The following is a 22,157-nucleotide window of genomic DNA, read 5'->3' on the forward strand; positions in this document are numbered from 1 at the left end:
CTTTGCCAAGAGCAAAGTGAGTATTTTAATAGAGATGAGTGATTCTGTTTGACAGATAGCAAGGTGAGCAGAAAGAGAAACTGGGTAGTAAGATCAAATTACATCTTGGCTTCAACACTTACTTAGTGAGATCTGTCACTGAAATATCTGAAAATAAATATCTTCATCTACAAAACATCAACAGTCCAAAAAATATTTAATGAAGCTTCCATGGTGAACATCTGTGCCAGGTGCAAGGAATGCAGTATAGCTTCAAGCAGACAAGCTCTCTGCCATGATGGGGCTGGATATTTCAAGAATGTCTAGTGCGTGTTATTATTGTACCACTGGCTCTTGCTATTCCATGTGATGGTTTTTAAATGTGTTCACAGAATATTTGACACTCTTTCCTTCAAAAGGCAGAACCTAATTCCTTTGCCCCTGAATATGTGTCAGACTTAGTGACTTGTTTCTAATGAATAGAACATGGTAGATAATATGCTCTGAGGCTTCCCAGGATAGGTGACAAAAAGGACAGCTTTCACCTGACTGTCTCTTGCATTGCTTGGTCTGGCGGAGTGGCTGCCGTGTCAAGAGGACACTGAAACAACTTACAGACAGAAGCTGAGGCTCCTCATCAACAGTTGGTACCAACCCATTAGTCAGGTAAGCAATCTACCTGGAAAACAGACATTCCAGCCCTAGTCAAGGTGTCATGTGAAGGCAACCCTAGCCAAATTTTAACTGCAGTCTCATGACAGACTCAAAGCTAAAACTGCACAGTTAAGTAGTAACCAAATTTCTGACCCATAGGAACTGGAAGATAATAAATGTTAGCTGTTGGATTTCCCTGGTGGTTCCGTGGTAAAGAATCCGCCTTGCAGTGTACGAGAAATGAGTCTGAATCCCTGGTCTGGGAAGATTTCCCATGCTGTGAGGCAACTAAGCCTGTGCATCAAACTACTGAGCCACGATCTGGAGTCTGACTACTGAAGTCCCCATGCCCTAGAGCCCACGCTCTGCAACAAGAGAAGCCACTACAATGAGAAGCCCTTAGCCCTGGCACCACAACGAGGGAGTAGCCCCTGCTTGCTGCAACTAGAGAAAGCCTGTGCACAGCAACAAAGACTCAACACAGCCAATAAATAAATTAAAAAAATATTTACTGCTGTTGCCACTAAGTTTGGGGAGGTAATTTGTTATAGATAACTAATACAGCCTGTGATAGAAACACCTGGATGAAGATAAACAATTATAGCAGAAAATCTTTCAAACTTCCCTTAGGTGAACCTTCTGTATTGGAAAAAGAAAAATTAAATACCTCCTCACAATTTCCTGATAGCTCAGTTGGTAAAGAATCCGCCTGCAATGCAAGAGACCCCTGTTCGATTTCTGGGTTGGGAAGATCTGCTGGAGAGGGATAGGCTACCCACTCCAGTATTCTTGAGGTTCCCTTATGGCTCAGCTGGTAAAGAATCCCCCTGCAATGCAGGAGACCTGGGTTCTGTCCCTGGGTTGGGAAGATCCCCTGGGGAAGGCAAAGGCTACCCACTCCAGGATTCTGGCCTGTAGAATTCATTCCACAGACTGTATAGTTCATGGGATCATAAAGAGTCGGACATGACTGAGTGATTTTCACTTTCACAAGGCTTCTATTACTACAGAAGAAGATCCAAACTCCCAAGTCTAGTATTAAAAACCATACATGATTGTTGGATAATCAACAAGGACTATTGCATAGCACATGGAACTCTGCTCAATGTTATGTGGCAGGCTGGATGGGAGAGGAGTTTGGAGAAGAATGGATACATGTATATGTATGGCTGGGCTTCCCAGGTGGCACAGTGATAAAGAATCTGCCTGTCAATGCAAGAGATGCAGGAGAAGCAGTTTCCATCCCTGGGTTGGAAAGGTCCCCTGGAGTAGGAAATGGCAACCCACTCCAGTATTGTTGCCTGGATAATCCCATGGACAGAGGAGCCTGGCAGGCTACAGTCCATGGGGTCTCAAAGAGTTGAATGGGAATAAATGACTGAGCATGCATATGTATGGCTGAGTGCCTTTACTGTTCCTCTGAAACTATCATAGCATTATTAATTGGCTATACTCAATACAAAATAAAAAGTTATTTAAAAAGAAAAGAGTTGGGTGTGACCCAGGAAAATTTGAATGTTAAAAGAAAAAAGACAAACCACAAACCTTACATGATTGAATGACTCCCAACGTGATCTCCTCCTCTCTTTAGCACTCTGCTTTGGCCAAATCAGTCAGTCTTACAGGAAATCAATCCTGTATACTCATTGGAAGGACTGATGCTGAAACTTCAATACTTTGGCCACCTGATGTGAACAGCTGGTTCATTAGAAACGATCCTGATGCTGGGAAAGATTGAGGGCAGAAGAAGAGGACGACACAGGATGAGATGGTTGGATGGCATCACCGACTCAACATGAACTTGGGTAAACTTTGGGAGATGGTGAGGGACAGGGAAGCCTCGCTTGCTACACTCCATAGAGTTGTAAAGAATCGGACACAATTGGCGACTGAACAACAATGACCTGTTTGTTACAGATGTAGGCATGCCATGTAGAATATGAATCTCCAGAAGCATTTTTGTATCATCTCCACAGAAGGCAGCAATTCCAAAACAATGAAACCATTTTTTGGACAGTTTTCTCATTCTCCTAATATCTAGGAAACTAGCAGCACAGTGTTGCAGTGTTACAGCGTGAAGCACGTGTTTAAGTGAAGCTGGATTCCCCAGGGTATGCAACTTAACCATGAAATCATCTTGGAGAAACACCTGTGCAGAAAACTTCAGGAAATTATGAGTACTTCCTTCCTTAGTCACCAATTGGACAGTACTCTCTGAGATGAGGCCTTCTCCTCAACTGTCCTGAAAATGCTGTCTTCAACATGAGATGTGAAAAATGGTAAACCTGTGGACATCTTTAGGATTGCAGCAAGAGATTCAATGCTAAAATGAGGCAGAAAATGCTGGGAATGGCTGCAAGATAACTGAAGGTGAAAGCAGATTCTTCTTTAAGATTACACAAAGAATTAAATTCATTTTTTGATTCACTTTAGTAGTAGGGAGCTAGTAGAAAATGAAACTGACTTAAAATAAGAAAAGATAATTAAAAAGAAAGGAAAAGATAGCTCTCAAACATTGGGTTGCATAAGAATCATCTAAGGAGTTCTTTAAACTATCAGGTCCCCAACACCACCCCCAGTCACCACACTCAGCACCTCAGCACCTCATCACCTCATCATCTCTACCACCTCTTCCATCACCATCACCAGGTGACAATTCAGAAAGCTTGGAGTCAACCCACTGAAATCTACATCTTTCATCAGATGTATTTAGATGATTTTGATTAAGGTAGAGTGTTTGCAAATCATGAAGGTAGAGAAAAGATAAGAAAAAAAAATACTGTCAGTATTGTGATTCCTATATCATTTTCTCTTTAGCTATTATTCCACTCCCCTAAATTGTGTTAGTCTCATCTGGACAGTATGAAATTAGAGGATCATAGCTAGTTGTGCATGGAAAATCTCCATATTATAAAGAGTGGTGATGGTGGTTCAGTTGCTCAGTCATGTCCGACTCTTTTCGACCCCATGGACTGTCTAAAAAAATCTGGATTTAAAAATCTGGGAAGAAAGTGAGGAATTGAAGGAGGGGGTGTTTAAAATTTTACCATTTCCAGGGCAATCAAGAGATCATGAAAATGAAAAGTGAAGTGCAAGTTTTAAAACCAGAACTCTGTGCTCAAACCACTTACCAGTTTCTACTAAACCATCTTTCATTCTGCTGCAGGAGCTTTTTCTAAAATGTTATCTGATCCCAATGTTCAGATTTTAGTTGTGTGTACATTTTTGTGTTACATGCATAGAAAAAAGCATAAGAAAAAGTACGCTGAAATGTTAACAATGGTTATCTTTAGAAGGAAAGCTTATGTGGGACTTCTTTCTGAGACATTAAAACTTATGTTACTAAACTTTTAAATAGTAAGTGCGTATTTCTATGGCCAGAAAAAAAAAAATTTAAACAAAAGTAATCTAATAAAAAGTTCATCCGCTTCAAAATAAAGTCCAACATTTTTAATATTGACCAAAAAGCCTCATCTCCCAATGCTCGCAATAAACATTCTCTTTTTTTCAGACAAAGCAAACTCCAAATTCCTGGTACATCTAACTCTTTCGTGTACTGTGCCCTCACTCATGTTGACCACTCTCTGTTAGGAATGCAAAGACACTGCCTAGTTGACAAACTCCTACTCATTACTCAAAAGCCATGCTAAGACATCGGATCTTCTTGTGAAGCCTTTCCTGATACCCCAGGCAGTGCTATATGAGCCACACTGGAGCCTAAGGCAAAAGAAAAAGCAGTAATATTGATCTTGATTGTATTTAAAATTTTGGTATTCTGTATGCAGAATTTTAAAATTAATTGATATTTTAGAATATAAAATATGACTGAACTTGATTAATGAGTTTTTGTTAATCTTTCAAATTTTGCCTTGGATATGCTTCCTTGTAGCCCCAGCCTTGGTTCCAGGTAAAATTTTCTGGACTCCATCTTCTCTGCTGCTTCTGATCTTGGACCTACCTCCACTGTGGAATTTATTGCATTTATATTTATTGATTATAGTTCCTGATGTATAGTCTTGTGCAGTCTCACTTTTTGCTCTGAGTCCTCATGATGTTTTGGGTCAGCACAGACATAAGAGATACATTTTAAATATGTGACAATAAGAAGAATAAATGTGAAACTTTAATTAGCTCTTAAATTTTCTGAGCTGGTTTCTTTATCAGTCAAATAATGAGAGATCAGATTATCTCAATGATACACAATTATTGATATTATACTCTTTCTATATATTAAAAATATAAACAATATTTTATATCATGAATAATATAAAAATAATATCCAACACTAATGTAGCTCTTATTATGTCCCAGGAACTTTTCTAAGTATTTAACAAGTATTAATTCATTTAATTCTCACAACAACTCTGTGAAGTAAGTGCTGTCATTAACTTCAATATACAGATATGGAAAATGAGGCTTCAAGTATCCAAGAGATTTACCCAAAGCTTGTGTTTGAATCCAGGCAGTTTGGATCTCTAGTCTATGCTCTAAGCCCCTACACTGCCTCTCACAATAGTAATGATTTTATATATAAGCATAAATATGTAAATATGTAATTGAAATAAAGATTTTTTTTTCTAAATGTGAAAATACTATCAGTTACTCTAATTCTAACCCACAGTGAAATTCTAACTGACCTGAGACAAGACAATATTGTATGCTGTGACATTTCTTCCATAAGAGATACTTTCACTCTAAAAATACACTGGTTCATTTATCTAAGCAAAGGACATGATATGACCTAATCAAAGAGAATGAGAAAATTTTGAATAGTGAGAGTAGTATAGAAATGAATAAGGTTTGGTAAGCCAGGTTTCCTGGGTGATGCTTAAAGGAAGGTTTAATAAAGCAGTCACTCAGGAACACACACAGTCAGCCAACCATGAAGCCAGACCCTCACCTGTGAGCCTGTGTGTGGGCTTGATACCCTCTGACAAGTGCAAACAATTGGCTGAAATCACTTCGTTAAATCAGGCTCTGAGCTTCAAGGGTATAATGGAAATAAACATCAGCTGATAGTAGTCACCTCGGCAAATGCCATTACTATTCTTGTAAGAAATCTTGTAATAAAATCTCTTTGATTTTATAAGAAATCATTTATTTATTTGTATTTATCATACAGGCTTGGATATTAGAGGTCCCTATGTGATCATAATAGGAATTCCTCTGGTCTCGAAGAAAAGGGAAGAAGAGGGGAAAGGACTGAAAAAGAAGACACGTGGCTCCCAGAGCCACTTTTCAGTGAGGCAGTAACTCTGGGAAGCTTGTCAGGTGAATCATCAAAAGTAGGGATGATATGAAATGACCAGAAAAAAAAAAAAATCTCCTCCTCCTCACCTCCTCCACTGTACAATCAACAGCTATCCTTTACTCTTTATCTTTCTACTTGTTAAATTAAGTGTTATTGTACTTGAAGGTATTTCCGGTTCTCTGGTGCAACTCTGGGTACCAAGCCTTAGAGGGGATTAGTTGAGAAATCTTTTCGTCACGTTACGTAGCATTAGGGTGTGCGTCGGCACTGTGTGAGAGACTGGTAGAATTCCAAGTCAGAGAGATGGGCCACTGCCAACAGGAGCTGTGGCCGGCCCTGTGTACAGAGTTGTGGGGCCGTGTTCACGTCCCCCTTCCTTCTGCTCCACATGATCTGCCCGAATACCAAAAGAAGCACAGTCACAGACTAATCCTAGACTCAGTGTCTATGAATTTCCAGAATTTATCTCCGTGTTACCATCTAAAGGGTCAGTAACGTTTCCAAAAAAAAGTTAACTACTGATTTACAGATGGAAGAAATAAACGACAGGACTCTGGCTTTGAAATTCAAAAACTCTTCCAACATTTTATGGAACTTAACCAAGAAGTAGACTGTAAATCTCTCCCACACAAAAATCTCTTGTATGCATTCACAAGGACTTATTAATTTGTGAGGGAAATTCCCAGGTGAATCTACCTGGGGAGGAGTGACAGAGCTTTATATCTATTTTCTTCTCCTAATATAACCATATAGACATTTTTGATAGCAAGGTCATATTTATTTGGAGAGAAGTAAAAATCAAACCTTAAACAAGTTAACTTCTTGTCCTTAACCCACCTGATTTACACTGATAATTTTTTTTATTATTATCCATCTCTGGGTGAGTTTTGTAATCCACGCATCCATATCAATTTTTCAAACTATCAAATTCTGACCAATATATTGCACTTCTATTTTGTTCCCTATGTTGAGAATTATGCTGTATCTGAGAAGAATTTGAAGTTATGATATGATTTCTGCTATACATGTGCTATCTGTCCAATGAGTCAAGATTAAGCATAAGTCATTCAAAAACCACTACTAGCTAATACATTCACAAGAAAGACATAAAGGAGAAATAGCTGTAGTTTGAATGGTCAGGAAGGTACAAGAGTAGGCCATAGATGGGAGCTTGTCATTTAATAGATGATGAGGAGGAGCTATAAACATGGGACATGCGGAAGAATTTCAGACATGGTTTCTTTAGGCACACGCAACATACTGCCCAACAGAAAAAACAGAAAGCTGGATGAATCCTGATTATGAAGGTCTTGAAAGTGAGACAAAGAAGAGTTGAAACTTGATTGACCTGAAGAATATTTTAGGGATATATCTGATGACAAAATGTGGGAAGTGTTAAAGGCAGTGCTTCCAGAGATGCACCCCCTGAAAAAACAAAACAAAACAAAACAAAAAAAACCTTTTGAAGAAATCCAGGCATGAAGCAATGAGATCTTGAACCAAAGGGTGGCAGGAAGGATGGAAGGGAAGGGATAACTCCAGGATGCATTTCACAAGATAGGTTCTGAACTGAAGGATAGTGGTTTGGGGAGGTGAAGTAAAGGGAGGAGTCAAGATGACTCAGATGGTTCTAACCTGAGAGACAGCCTCATGTGGCTGGCACACCTGAGGATGGAGAAATTGGATGGGGCAAGCCTCAGCAGAAGATGAATGATGACGAATTCTGAGCTTCCCAGAACAAAGCCTACATTAATTTCAGCCAAACAACACAGAAAAGCGTATTGTTTACTGTAGGTCCCTCAACTATTACTATTAAATCATGAGTGTTATGGGGAGCATGATACACCCTGGAATTCTGTCCTCATGCACTTGTCTTTATTTCCATAAAAACACACCACACAAAAAGTCAGCAGCAAGAACAGGGCCGGATAAAAACCTCACTTCTTTGGCCTTCACAGCCTTCATCAGTGAGAGCCCTCATAAGTTCTTTCCTCTTAATAATTCAGATCCCAAAAGTATAACAACACCCATGTATCCCACAAACTGCCAATTAATCAATAATTCCAGTCTTTCTTCTTACATTTTTTCCCTGGAGCGGCTGACAAATTGAGTTCACTTTTACAACCATGTTCTATCTCTGATAGTACTAACAGGTGGTATGAAGAAGAAAATGGAGAGGTTGTAAACTCGAATGAGTCAAACTTTAGGATTGCCGTTGTTGGCCTTCGTAACCTGGAAAAACCCACTGTGTGGGATGGGAGAAGGGAGGGAACTGTGGTTAAAATGAAGGCTCAGGCACATAGTAACTATGTGAACATTAGTAAATTACTTAACATTTCTCTGCCTTGGTTATCTTTAAAATAGGAATAGTCATATTCAAGGAGATGATGTAAGTATTAATTCAGGAAATCCATGCAAAGAACTTAGCAAGGTACATGCTGATATTGTCAATAAAAGTTTACTCTAATTACTATTTTTATCACATTCATGAAGGCAAAAGTCATGCTTTGGAAGCCCAAAGACATGGTAGGAATGATGACGTTGCATTTACCCAAAGCTACTGAGTCACATTGGGATGGGTGGAATCAATATCACCCTCTGATAACACAAGTTTGGACATCATTCCAGTTGGCACTTTCCCTTGCCTTCCAACAGTCCCTGTTTCCAGATGTGGGATGGGTTGGCTTCTTCTCTTCTGAGGGGGCAGGGATATTCGAAAGTGACAGTCTTGAGACACTGGGCGTTTCATTCATCTCATGATCATATTTGTAGAATTTCCATTATGCTTTTAGTGATATTTCCACTAGAAAAATAATGCTTCTCATTAACTTTATAAAAATATGACGTCTTGTTGGCAAGACTACATTTTTTTTTTTTTTGGAGACTACTTATCTCACTACGGCAGGGTCTTACTACTCTTGAAAAGCAGTTGGCCCCTCACTGATGAGGAACTGTTTGCCTGCCCTTTCTTGAGAATGTACATATTAAAGGGAGACAGAAGTAACTCACTGCACATTATAGCTTGACTTCGCCTAAATGTGATTTGGGAGTTCGATTTGGTTTTGTTTGCTTTTGCTCCCTAAGCATAACACTTTGGCTTTAATGTTTGCCTCTTGACAAGCCACTGCCTGTAGCGATTACAAGAGGTTAGAGCTATTTCAAACTTGGTGCCTTAGCCCATTTCTTCTCCATGTGAACAGGAAGCATCTGGGATTCCTGCCAGCCTGTGGAAAGTTTTCTTTACTTGGAACTTATTATTTGCAGGAGCAAGTTACCTAAGCTGTTGGTGGCAACACAAAAGGGAGTAAGTGAAGGGAGATGATACTGAAAGTATGCATTTTCCCCTGTCTGGCGATCACCACAGCAGGGACTGCAGCAGCTCCCTTATTCACCAGAAACCCAGTCTTCTCCAGAGCCCTCAGTCAGAAAGACTATGGAGGGAGTCCTTTGAGTTGATGATATTTACTCTGACTGATTTATCAGTGCTACATACCTGCCTGGCTAATCTGGGAGCAGAAGGCGCCCACGGGATGACAACTCCCATTTTCACCATAGCTGGGTTTCAACTGGGGTGTAGTCTGGAGTTTCATCCTCATTTCTCTATTGCCCAACTAGTACTGAAGAAGTCACTGTAGCCCAAAGAGGATTTTTAATTTGTTAAGCAGGAGTTGATTTCTGTGACACTAGAACTGCAATGCTTCCTGCAGAATTTGTCAAACAGAGGCAGCATTTCACATTAAAAACTATACATAATTCAGAATCTTCCTCTTGTCCATATTTTTACATTTCATGATAGAGATGGAGAAGGAATTTATATCCCTAATTTCTAATTTTTAGTCTACTTTTGTAAAACCTAACTAATTGAAACATGAAAAATTAGTACTGACTACTAGATGTAAGAAATGTCAGTCCACAGGCTTAAAACCATATCCTGGAACCAGACTGTCTGGGTTCAAATTCTGACACCACCACTTATTAACTGCAATCTTGGATGAGTTACTTCATCACTCTGTGCCTTGGTTTTCTTGACTGTGAAATGAATGACACAGCCATTACATAGTAGAAGATCAGGAAGTATTTATCATGATTATTACTAGCTCATTTTAATCTTTTGGTATAGTAGATGTAAGAAACAAAGAAAAACAACAATGTTTAAAAAACAGAATTAAAAAACCTAAATCCAAACTGTCATTTTGAAGTTATTCCCTCTCTATCACAAGGGAGGGGGAAAGAGTAACTGCATCTATACCAGTTTTAGATTCTCTACATTACTCTACAGAATAGTAAGTACCTCCAATGGTAAAATTACATTTTATACTCTATTGATTATAGGGTGAGCTGAAATCTTGGACATACTTTACATTTGAATCTATGCATAAGAGGATAAAATACCACACAAATCTCATGGAAAATGATTTAGTAAAAGTAGTTTTTAATGCCTTTCTCTCTTACTGCACATGATGGAATTTTGGCAAATTAAAATATCCTTGGGTCCCAGTGTTCTCATCTGTAAATTGAGAGGGTCCCATTCAGTTCTAATAACAAACCAATAGACTATTTTCTAGACTTCTTGGAGGTCTGAGAGACCAATAAAAATACTTTTAATGTTTCAATTTTTCTACAATTTTGTTCCCTCCTCCCCACAAACAATCACCTCAAAACCAATTATCGTTACAGTATGATAACAGATTCATAGTTAAAAATGGTTATTCATTTCCTTTTGGACTGTGTGTTTTGCAGAGCCTTTTATTTGGTCTATGAAGCACTTGTCATATACTTTTTTTGTTCAAGCTTTTCTTCATAATTTAATGGGATAATAAGAGCTCTCCATGATTTTCCCCCATGAATCTCTAAATCCTATTGGTGGTGTGGTTTAGTCGCTAAGTCGTGTCTGACTCTTATGACCCCATGGTCTGTAGGCTCCTCTGTCCATGGAATTTTCTAGGCAAGAGTACTGGAGTGAGTTGTCATTTCCTTTTCCACTAAATCCTACTGCGCTGTGCTTGGTCGCTAAGTCATGTCTGACTCTTTGCAACCCCATGGACTGTAGCCTGCCGGGCTCCTCTGTCAGTGGGGATTCTCCAGGCTGCCATGCCCTTTTCCAGGGAATCTTCCTAATCCAGGGATCAAACCCAGATTTCCCACATTGCAGGCGGATTCTTTACCATTTGAGCCACGAGGGAAGCCCTTCCAACACTATGCAATGGAATTAATCTGTTATAAAGAACTAATATGTGCAAATATGAAGAAAATAAAATTATAATGTTTTTATAAGCAACCTAATCAAATCTCATCAATAACTCTACAAAACAATTTGTGCAAAAGTCCTTTAGAAATGATTAAGTGCAATTCAAATGTAAGGAATTATTTATTCTAGCACCAAGAGTTTAAATGCTTCACACTAACTGAATCAATATTTTCTTTTGAATTATCATATTGTGTATGATTCAAATAGATTCCACCATGGCTCTCATCTTACTTCTTAAGACCAGGTGATTGAAAAGCACTGTACTTATTTTTAAAAGCCACTAGCTCATTATTCTCTTTACAAATACTTCAGCACAGTATTCTTTTATTTGGTGAGTTACCATAATTTATCTGAAATGCAATTTGATTTCTCATAAATCTTATTTACAAGCTTTTTAGGAGATGGCTGCGTTGTGAAACATGAGACATCTGACTTGACTTTACTCTTCTCCAAGAAACTGACTCCAAAGTTTAAAAACAAAAGTAAGAACAACCTTGGTCAAATCTGAGGGGTTGAAAGCTTATCCTGCTCAATTCTGAAGACTTTTCTGAATCTCTTCCACATTTCATCCAAGATCCAAAAGAAATCATGAACTGAGTTGGGCCCTGTGCCAGTTTTATAACTTGGTAATTATTAAATGTAACTAACCAATATTAATTGGAAAACAATTTTCTTTTAAACTAAATGTTTTGATACAAATGCACCGTTCAAATATTAGCCCAGAAGAGAGATGAGATTTTTATAATGCTCTGGATTTCATCATTCAGTTGGTTAAATTCCAGTCTATGGCTTCTCCCATGATACAAAAGTAAAGGATGATCTAGCTTGAGATGGCTGCCTGTTTGTGTTGCACACAACATGGTGATATTTATGAGTTATCTGTGACAAATGATAAGTGATTTAAAATTTTATAAAGATTAAAATATATTCTGGCTTCTACATATTATAGTTTTCCAGATAAACAGTATAGGCTCAACTTCTTACTCTTTTAATTCAAAAGACTGAATAAAAGACATATTAAGTATTTATACAAATATTGATATTTCCAATTGGAAAAATTACTCAAAAAATGAATTTTAGAATAAAGCACTAAAGTGGTAGCAAAATAAATTTTAACCAGAATCCAAAAGTTAGAGAAATAAACAAATGTCATTTACTTACAAGTTGGCTTTGGTTTTGGAGGAAATTTGGTCCGGGTAATAGCCAAAATTATGAAAATCATAACCGGCCATAAAATCAAGACAAGTGTCCAAAGCTGCAAAGTAATGACAGAAAAAATGTTAATTATATTGCTAAACCAAAACATCTGACAAGAAGAACATTATTCTACAAAATTCCAATACAAGCTAGATATTTGCCTATAAATGTTATTAATAAGAAAGGAATGAGATTTTTAAAAATGTAAGAGACCTTGAAATAAATGCAATAAGGAATTTTCCAGGTTTAAAACCTTTAAATGATCTTCTGAAGCCTGCTTTCCAGTGACCTTTCTTAACTACCCCAAGAATGATGATCTTAAAAGTCAAGTATGATCAGGAAATTCCTAACTTGAAAATCTTAGAGCTTCCTGGGTGTTTGTTGAATAAGGCTTAACATGATAAACAGGACATACAAAACCCAACCTAATTTCAACCAAGACATATCTTACCACTTCCAGTATTAGCATGCTAAGCCCAGGTATAAAGATTAGTTTGTGACATTGGATAATAACTCAATAAACATTATTGAACAAGTGAATGAATGAATGATTGCTGAGCCACCAGGGAAGCCCTCAATGAATGTTAGAGAAATTTCTGTTAGAGAATTTCACTGTAAGACACTTAAGGAGCAGCTTTCCTCCCCATGTAAACATGATTCAGTTCATAAGACACCATCAACTTAATATTTTACATATCTATAAAGTTCGTTCCAGAGCAGTGAAAAACATGTATTCACAAGATAGCTCAGTTGGTAAAGAATCTGCCTGTAATGCAGGAGACCTGAGTTCGATCCTTAGGTTGGGAAGATGCCCTGGAGAAGGGATAGGCTACCCACTCCAGTATTCTTGGGCTTCCCTTGTGGCTCAGCTGGTAAAGAATCTGTCCGCAATGTGGGAGACCTGGATTCGATCCCTAGGTTTGGAAGATCCCCTGGAGAACGGAAAGTCTACCCACTCCAGTATTCTGGCCTGGAGAATTCCATGGAATATATAGTCCACGGGATCACAGAGAGTCAGACACGACTGAGCGACTTCCACTTTTCTTTTCACAAGAACATTAACTGTGATATGCAAGCAATTTGAGTGCTTGAACCAAACCACACAGAACATTTTTCTGTAAGTCAAACTTGAACTATGTTTCTGATTATGCAGTCAGACGCATTTTCATTCCTCCCTCATTTTTCAGAGATGATGTGCTTCTGCCAAATCTCAATCTACTGCCTGGGGCTCTTCAGTTCTCCGAAACAATCTAGACCCATTCAACTACCAATCCGTAAGTAATGTTTAACCTAAATTTTCCATGAACATCTCCATGTGTCTCCATTAGCACTGACCTCCTTGCTGGCAGATATGTCACCACATTCTTTGGCTTTGGATTTAAGGGCAGTTTTAAAAAATGGAGCAAGTTGACTATTGATCCTAAGGTACTAAGTTTAACCACAACATAAAAGCTTGCAGACAGGCTCGCAGCTACAGCAGTGTTTCTCAAGCATTAATATGCATGCAAAATCACCTAAGGATCTTGTAAACACATAGATTCAGATTCAGTAGATCTAAGGCTAGCTAGAGGTACTGTATTTCTTTCTAACAAGCTCCAGGTAAGTGCTGCTGTTGCTGCGGTGCATGGACCACTCTTGGAATAGAGTGATTCTAAATGCATATTACCCCACTGAACTAGCAGAACTGTTTAGTGTTGGAATATTTTTGTTGGAAAGTTCCTTTGAGCTCACCTATTGAACAGAATTCTGGGCATTTGTAAACTTGGATAGAAAAAAAATTGTATTTTTAATTTCTCCAGCTTATGACTGAAATAATATTTCCAATAATGGAAATTAATGTAGTATTTCCAATAATGACAAATGTAGACTAGGAACTACAACATTATTATAAGCACCTGTGACCTTGTCACCTATAGAAACCACAGATATTTTCGAATCATATTAGTGCTGTTACAGATACTTCAAAGTACTGTTTGTATTCATCATAGAATTACAATTAGAATTGTCATGGATTCACCTTTATTTATTTAATGCTATATAAATATATATTACCATATCATGAACTTGCATTTTGATACTTAAAAACTGAATTTCTATATAATTGGTTTTATCTGTAATGCTATTTTTTTCTTGATTTAAAAACATTATTCTTAGAAGGACCATAGGCTTCGCCATGTTGGCCAAGACATCCACAGCACAGAAGTGGTTAAGAAGCCTTGATCTGATCCAGCTCCCTTTTTTATTCTTTGGCCGCAGAAGGTTAGCATAATTAATCCAAAGTTAGATATCCAGTTGGGAAGCAGAGCAGGGGACAAGGATCTGGACACCTGATACTTAAACTAGCATTAAAAAAAAATGATACCACTCCAAGGAACAAATAAGAAAGTACTACAGGAAGTGTATAGGAATAATATGTGCTATGAAAATATAAGATGTGTTACTATTCTAGCCTAGTCTCTGATATGTTCAAAAATTAGTCTAGATCTAGAAGATCCTAGATACAAGGTACCATTTTTATTCCATGTGACTCATTTGAAAAGTCGACTATAAGGAATTAAGGTTAAAAATATTTGATGTTTGTGGATTTACTGGTTTTATATTTAAATTCATAGTTATTCTTTTAAAAATATATTCATCTGAGTAGGTTTAGTGCCCCAAAGCTACTTTTAGGAACATCCATTCATTTTCCATAGCAACCTCATGAGAATTCAGTGAGCAACTGAAATCAAATACACCAACACAAATGCACATTCACATTCAAATAAGGGACATTTGTCACGGGTTATCTTTAAGTTATCGTTTGGTTGATCTAATTTGATGGTTTCATGAGTACGTTTCAGTAAATCCTGAGATTAATTTTAGACATGATTTAAATCCAAACAAAAAATGCAATCTGTATTGGAGTAGTTTAAGGTAATTTAGACCCTGTTACAGGTAAAATCCATAGCAAACCCATAAACAATGTATTATCACAAGATTTCCCTCAGGATTTTATGTCAGAGAGGTCTGGAGAACATTTCTGCATACAGCACCATAGAAGGATAATAAATCCAAAGCCCTCCACATTGTGATCTTGGAAATGTTAAGGTTGACAAGTTAATCACAAAAGCAAGAAATAAGCAAATTTAAAATTTTCATAGCAGCAGGATTGCTTGCAACACCATTCTAAATATTATCATAAACAACCTAGAAGCAATGCAATGCCATGGATCTAAACACTAAACCAATGAGCTGTAACTTTGTTTGTTTGGAATAAATGCTGAAATATTGATTTTACATAAACATATATCAGAGCTACTTGAAAACTCTGGGAAAAGTAGTTTTTAAGAGTTTCATACTTTTGCTAACATTTTAATCATGTTTCATGTGCCTCTATACCTCACTTGCATTCCACCTCCCCTGCACTCTTGATATCTAATGGCATATGCACACTGAGTAATTTACAGTTTTCTAGTGGGCCATGTGGAGAAGGAAATGGCAACCAACTCCAGTGTTCTTGCCTGGAGAATCCCAGGGACAGGGGAGCCTGGTGGGCTGCTGTCTACGGGGTCGCACAGAGTCGGACACGACTGAAGCGACTTAGCAGCAGCAGCAGCAGCTGCAGCGGACCGTGGCATTTGTCTCTTTTTATCTCTCCACGGTTTATTTTCTATTGATATGTTCCCTTCTGGTTTTTTCCTCTTCACTGTTTTTTTTCTGAAAAATTCAGTGCCCAAAATTCCTTAGGTGGAGCAAGCAAGGTCAGTCCACACCAGGACTCAGGGCACCACGGTGACACAGTGAGGGAAGTGGGTCCCTACCAAGGTGAAGAGGATACCCATGATACAGCAGCCAGGCATTGGGGTGTCAGGACCCAAGTTGGGTAAGGAGGGTGTCTGTGCAGGGCAGGGAGCAGGTGACTGGTTTCACATAGGAAGGTTCACCGAAAGTAAGTATATCCCCCATTAGAGGAGCTGGGCTTTCTCACTATCCAACAGGGAGATTATAAACATGCAAAAGGGGGAAACTAGAATGAACTCTGTAGTATCAGGTTAGAAGTAAAGATATAAAGGCTGTGAACTACTAGTTCATGAACTATAGCTAGAAATGTGTGTACAACTTATTTCTTTCTTTCCAGTCCCACAAGTAGTTTCTGCCTCATTGTATAATTTCTCTGTCCCAGTCCTGGGAATACCTCTTTTTTCAAGAAAGACTAGCTTCTTTTAGAGGATGAGAGATAAGTATGCTCATTGCTATTGGGCTATCACTGTTTTCCAGGCTGAAGAGAGCTATAAAATATATATAGAATGTATATAGGTACAGAGATACATACATGCATACATAAATTTAAAGAAAAAGATAGGCAGATCAATAGATAGAAGGGTGCCAGACATACTGCTCAGAGAATCTCAGAGAACGTTGGAGACACATCAATAAAACACAGATACGTGCTAGTGGCCAAATTTGAACATCAAATCTGACCCACTGGCCAAAATTAAACATTAAAAGACTTGATAATAAAAGAGTATATCTATATCTAACTGTATAAACTAAGACTCCATGAGTTTATGTAAATAGGAATAAATGTATACAGAAATAGATACATTGAAAGCTTAATGAGAAACACAAATACGTACATGGTCACAAAGTATTTCCCCATAGAAAGTGAAGTTGCTGAATTGTGTCCAACTCTTTGCAACCCCGTGGACTGTAGCCTGGTAGGCAAGAATTCTCCAGGCAAGAATACTGGAGTGGGTTGCCATTTCCTTCTCCAGAGGATCTTTCTGACCCAGGGATTGAACCTGGGTCTCCCACATTGAAGGCAGACACTTTACCCTCTGAGCCACCATAAAGTGAGACAAATTGACACCATGCACCACCTGATGTGTCATAATATGAAAAACAGAGCATCGTTCTGCGGTATTCCTTCCAGAGATAAACAACCCAAGTCTCTACAAAACAGGGCTTCCCTGGAGGCTCAGAGAGTAAAGAACTGGCCTGCAATGCGGAGACCTGGAATCAATCCCTGGGTTAGGAAGAACTCCTGGAGGAGGGCATGGCAACCTACTCTAGTATTCTTGCCTGGAGAATCCCCATGGACAGAGGAGCCTGGTGGGCTACAATCCATGGGGTCACAAAGAGTTGGACATGACGGAGCAACTAAGCACAGCTACAAAGCAACAGAAACTCTACGAAACAACTGGTCTTAGATGTTCAAAAGGTGTCAGGGTCATGAAAGTCAAGGATGATTATTGAACAGTCACAAACTAAAGATGTGAAAACTAGATACAGAACATGATTCTAAATCATGTTTTTTTTCTATAAAGGACATGTTTGGGAGAACTGGTGATGCTTGAATTGGATCTAAGAATTTAATGGTGGCACTGGCTTATGCGCCACCAACATTCATTCAAGAAACTAAGATCATGGCATCCGGTCATATCACCTCATGGCAAATAGATGGAGAAACAATATGAACAGTGACAGAGTTAATTTTCTTGGGCTCCAAAATCACTGCAGATGGCAACTGTAGCCATGAAATTAAAAGAAGCTTGCTCATTGGGAAAAAACCTACGAAAAACCTAGACAGTGTATTAAATTGCAAAGACATCACTTTGGCAACAAAGATCTGTACAGTCAAAGCTGTGGTTTTTCTAGTAGTCATGTATGGATGTGAGCGCTAGACCATAAAAAAGGTTGTGAAAGTGAAAGTTGCTCAGTAGTGTCCAACTCTTTGCAACCCCATGGACTATATAATCCATGGATTCTCTAGGCCAGAATACTGGAGTGAGTTGCTGTTCCCTTCTCCAGGGGATCTTCCCAACTCAGGGATTGAACCCAGGTCTCCTGCATAGTAGGCAATTATCTTTACCAACTGAGACACCAGGGAAGCCCAAAGAAGGCTGAGCACCGAAGAATTGACACTTTTGAACTGTGGTGTTAGAGAAGACTCTTGAGAGTCCCTTGGACTACAAGGAGATCAAACCAGTCAATCCTAAAGGAAATCAGTCCTGAATGTTCATTGGAAGGACTGTTCATTGGATGCTGAAGCTGAAAACTCCAAAACTTTGGCAACCTGATGCGAAGTACTGACTCATTGGAAAAGACCTTGATGCTGGGAAAGACTGAAGGCAGGAGAAGGGGGTAACAGAGGATGAGATGGCTGGATGGCATCACCAACTCAATGGACATGAGTGTGAGCAAGTTCTGGGAGATAGTGATGGACAGAGAAGCCTGGTGTGCAGCAGTCCATGGGGTTGCAAAGAGTCAGACACAACTGAGCAACTGAAGGACAATGACTGGCTTATGTTGGAAGATGTCCTTGTTTGTGAAGTATGCACACCAAATTATCTGAGATAATGGGGCATCAACCTCAACGAGCTCTAGAAAAAATATATATTTGTACTGTTCTTGCAACTTTAATTTTAAATTATTTTAAAATTTGAAAAAATTGAAATTATTTTAAAAGTAATTCCTTTTGAGAATCCAGAACCACTTTTTTAAAGACAGCAAGAGAAGAGACAAAAGACCAAGAAAAGAGATTTTAAAAAACATGCTTTATATCCAAGGATGTCTATCTTTTGCATGCATATGGTAAGGTTTGGAGAATTAATGATGACAACAGGACATATTTCAGTGGCTTTGAAATCAGTGAGGTCATCCACTCAAAATTCTAGGTTTAAATCTTAATAAATTCCTTGAATAAACTAAATGTAAATTCACTCTAAATTTTCCATTTAGTGCTGATCTGTAGTAATTTTTAACTCAATTGAATTACCTAGAAACATTTACCTCTGTATTTGCTGAGAACTATTGTTTCAAATCTTTAAAAAACTTTCAAATCTAATTTTCTAAAAAAACCTTGGCAAAGCACATAATTTCAACTTTATGTCATTTACATTCCATTACTTTGTTAGAACCTTTTATTTCAATTATTGTTAGTCTTCCTAATTCTGTAGGTAGCCACCATTTTTATTATTTTCATTAAAAGTAAATAATAAAATAAGATACAGTAAACTTTAAATTACTGTGTTACTATATATTTAAAAATTTGAGAGAACTACTGTTATTTGAATGCCTGTGAATCAGATATTTACTCTCTAGTCTTAATCATGTTGTTGTTTGTTGTTCATAGCTTAAGTCCTGTCCAACTCTTTGTGACCCAAAAACTGCAGCACGCCAGGATTCCCCATCCTTCACTATCTCCTGGAGCTTGCTCAAATTCATGTCCATTGAGTAGGTGATGCCATCCAATCATCTCATCCTCTGCTGCCGTCTGCTCCTTCTGCCTTCAATCTTGCCCAGCAACAGGGTCTTTTCTAATGAGTCGGTTCCTCGCATCAGGTGGTCAAAGTATTGGAGTTTCAGCTTCAGCATCAGTCTTTCCAAATATTCAAGATTGATTTCCTTTAGGATTGACTGGTTTGACCTCTCTGCAGTCCACGGGACTCTCAAGGGTCTTCTCCAGCACCATAATTCAAAAGCATCACCGACTCAATGGACATGGGTTTGGGTGGACTCCGGGAGTTGGTGATGGACAGGGAGGCCTGGCATGCTGCGGTTCATGGGGTCGCATAGAGTTGAACACAACTGAGAGACTGAACTGAACTGAAACTAATAAAATGTGGATGTCTGTTATGTGTCAGACACCATAAAGAACAAGCAGATTCAAATGTTTGGAACAATTAAAAAGGCTTAAGGGAGTAAATGTGTATGGATCCAAAAGACATAAAAGGGCTTGGAACATTTGACCATGTAGCTGAGTGAATTGTGCAAGATCAAATTCATTTTAATCTGATTTAGAATTCAATTTGGAATTTCAGTTTAATTCTAAATTGTTTAATCAAACATTATTTTAATGCATGGACCAACCTATTTCAAAATTTTCAAGTCTTCCTTTTTATTTAGCCACTGTGAGAGAAAGTTAAATGAGCAAGGTGAGGATGAGGGAGGAAGTGTCAAATTTGATCCAATGTTAAAAGTTTATCAAGTTGTGGGAATATCTATGATAGAAAAATTAGGTCTGTCATCAACTGAGCTAAAATGTGATCCGCCAGTGAAATAGTTACAAAAGCAGAAAATAAATAGGTGTAGTTATTCTTCTTTCTTTGGGTCATGAGTCTGGAATTAGATTCCACTTCTATAGAGACTTGTAGTCACTTTTTGATATGCTTATTTAGAACCCATCTTCTTAATGAAGGATAAATTCTTATCTTGCACTACCTAGCCTTCAAGCCGCCAGTCTCTTTGCTGTCCCAGGACTCTGTTTCCTGTCATTAACTGTCATCTCATTAGGTAAGCCTCCCTGTTGCTAACCATATCCGGTGGAATGTATGCTCATTTTTCCATTATTTTTTAGAGTTAAATTACAAGCCCAGCAGGGTAGCAACTCCATCTAATTGATTTTCTCTATTACCTAACATTTCTGTTGGTATCTAATGTATTTTTTTCACACTCCTCCAAGTATTCATTTTTTGCAATAGAATTGAGAATTGACATTACCACTAATGTTAAAAAAAACAGCAATATCTAAAGTCCCCTTAGTGAATATGATCTCTTTGTTGATGGGCTGAACTCTGAGCAGGGATTAGAGAATATTGGGAAAGGAAACTAAATTTAGGAGCAATAGTGAAATAGCAGGAGGTAATCGAAAGAAGAGATCCATTTTTGGTAAAATCTAACTTTGCATTTTAAAATTCACTATATGATTCTGGATAGGTTCCCTTGAGCTCTCAGGGACCCTGTAAAATCAAGGCAGTTAGACAATTCCAAATAGTTCAGAATTCTGACATTTGATTTTACAAAAGAGAAACATTAGCGCTAAGAATAATTTTGATGGAAGTCACCTCAAAAATTAAAGATTCTGTCTTCCCTTTTTTCTCAGCCAGCTCACCTCTGAGACTGTACAGTGTTTTAAAATTGTTCTTTCAGTTTCTAGGCTAATATATACTTTTATAATAAACTTCCTAACTAATCCCCATTCGACTTTAATAATTTTACTATATTTTTACTTGTTTTTCCCCTGTATTTGTTTCTCCATTTGTAGATTCCTAACTTCTTCCTCTAGACTGTCCTTCCCATTGCCTTGCTTTGTGATAGACTCTCTTGAAAACAAAGTGAAAGAGGATATCATGAGGTGATGCTAGCATTTTTCTTTAACACTCACTAAGAACTATACGTGGGCTTCCCTGGTAGCTCAGCAGTAAAGAATCCACCTGCAATGCAGAAGGCATAAGAGACGTGGGTTTGATCCCTGGATTGGGACGATCCCTGGAGGAGGGCATGGCAACCCACGCCAGTATTCTTGTCTGGAAAATCCCATGGACAGAGGAGCCTGGAGGGCTACAGTCCATAGGGTCACAAAGAGTCAGACATGACTGAGCGTGCAGACACACAAGGACCATACATCTCCAGTGCACACAACTTAATTTCTATTTTCCTAAGGGTATATTTTTAAAGTGCCATATTCAGAACAATTGCTAAGTAGAGATAAAAATACTTGCACTTTAAATAACTGTTTGATGGATGACAAGAGTCCAGTTCCTATACACAGACTATATCCTCTCTCAAAGTTATATACTCCTTTTTATATTCAGTCTTCTAATTTGTCTATATTTTCTCTTTAACATTTGTAAAACTCTTATCTCCTTCAATATTCTTCAAGCCTAATTTTCCAACCTCTCGAGTTTCTCTTTCTTCCCTCATAAGTGACACTGACCCATGCATGTCCTTCCACCTATTTTGTCATCGAGCTTCTTTTCCAATATGAAGACAGAGGATTGGCTCCAAGTAAAACTATGAGAAAGTGAAGTGAAGTCACTCAGTCATGTCCAACTCTTTGCGACCCCA

General features: G+C 38.2%; 1 protein-coding gene across 1 annotated transcript in view; it reads right to left on the minus strand.

Moving 5' to 3' along the window:
* Nucleotides 1-22,157, minus strand: part of ABCA12 (ATP-binding cassette, sub-family A (ABC1), member 12) — a 202,021-nt gene that overhangs the window by 177,240 nt on the left and 2,624 nt on the right. Inside the window, exon 2 of the mRNA XM_010861144.1 lies at nucleotides 12,294-12,387. Coding sequence (XP_010859446.1) covers nucleotides 12,294-12,387 — 94 coding nt within the window. The remainder of the gene's footprint in view (nucleotides 1-12,293; nucleotides 12,388-22,157) is intronic.

The sequence above is a fragment of the Bison bison genome, unplaced genomic scaffold, assembly GCF_000754665.1.
Source record: "Bison bison bison isolate TAMUID 2011002044 unplaced genomic scaffold, Bison_UMD1.0 scf7180017864471, whole genome shotgun sequence".
Taxonomy (NCBI): Eukaryota; Metazoa; Chordata; class Mammalia; order Artiodactyla; family Bovidae; genus Bison; species Bison bison.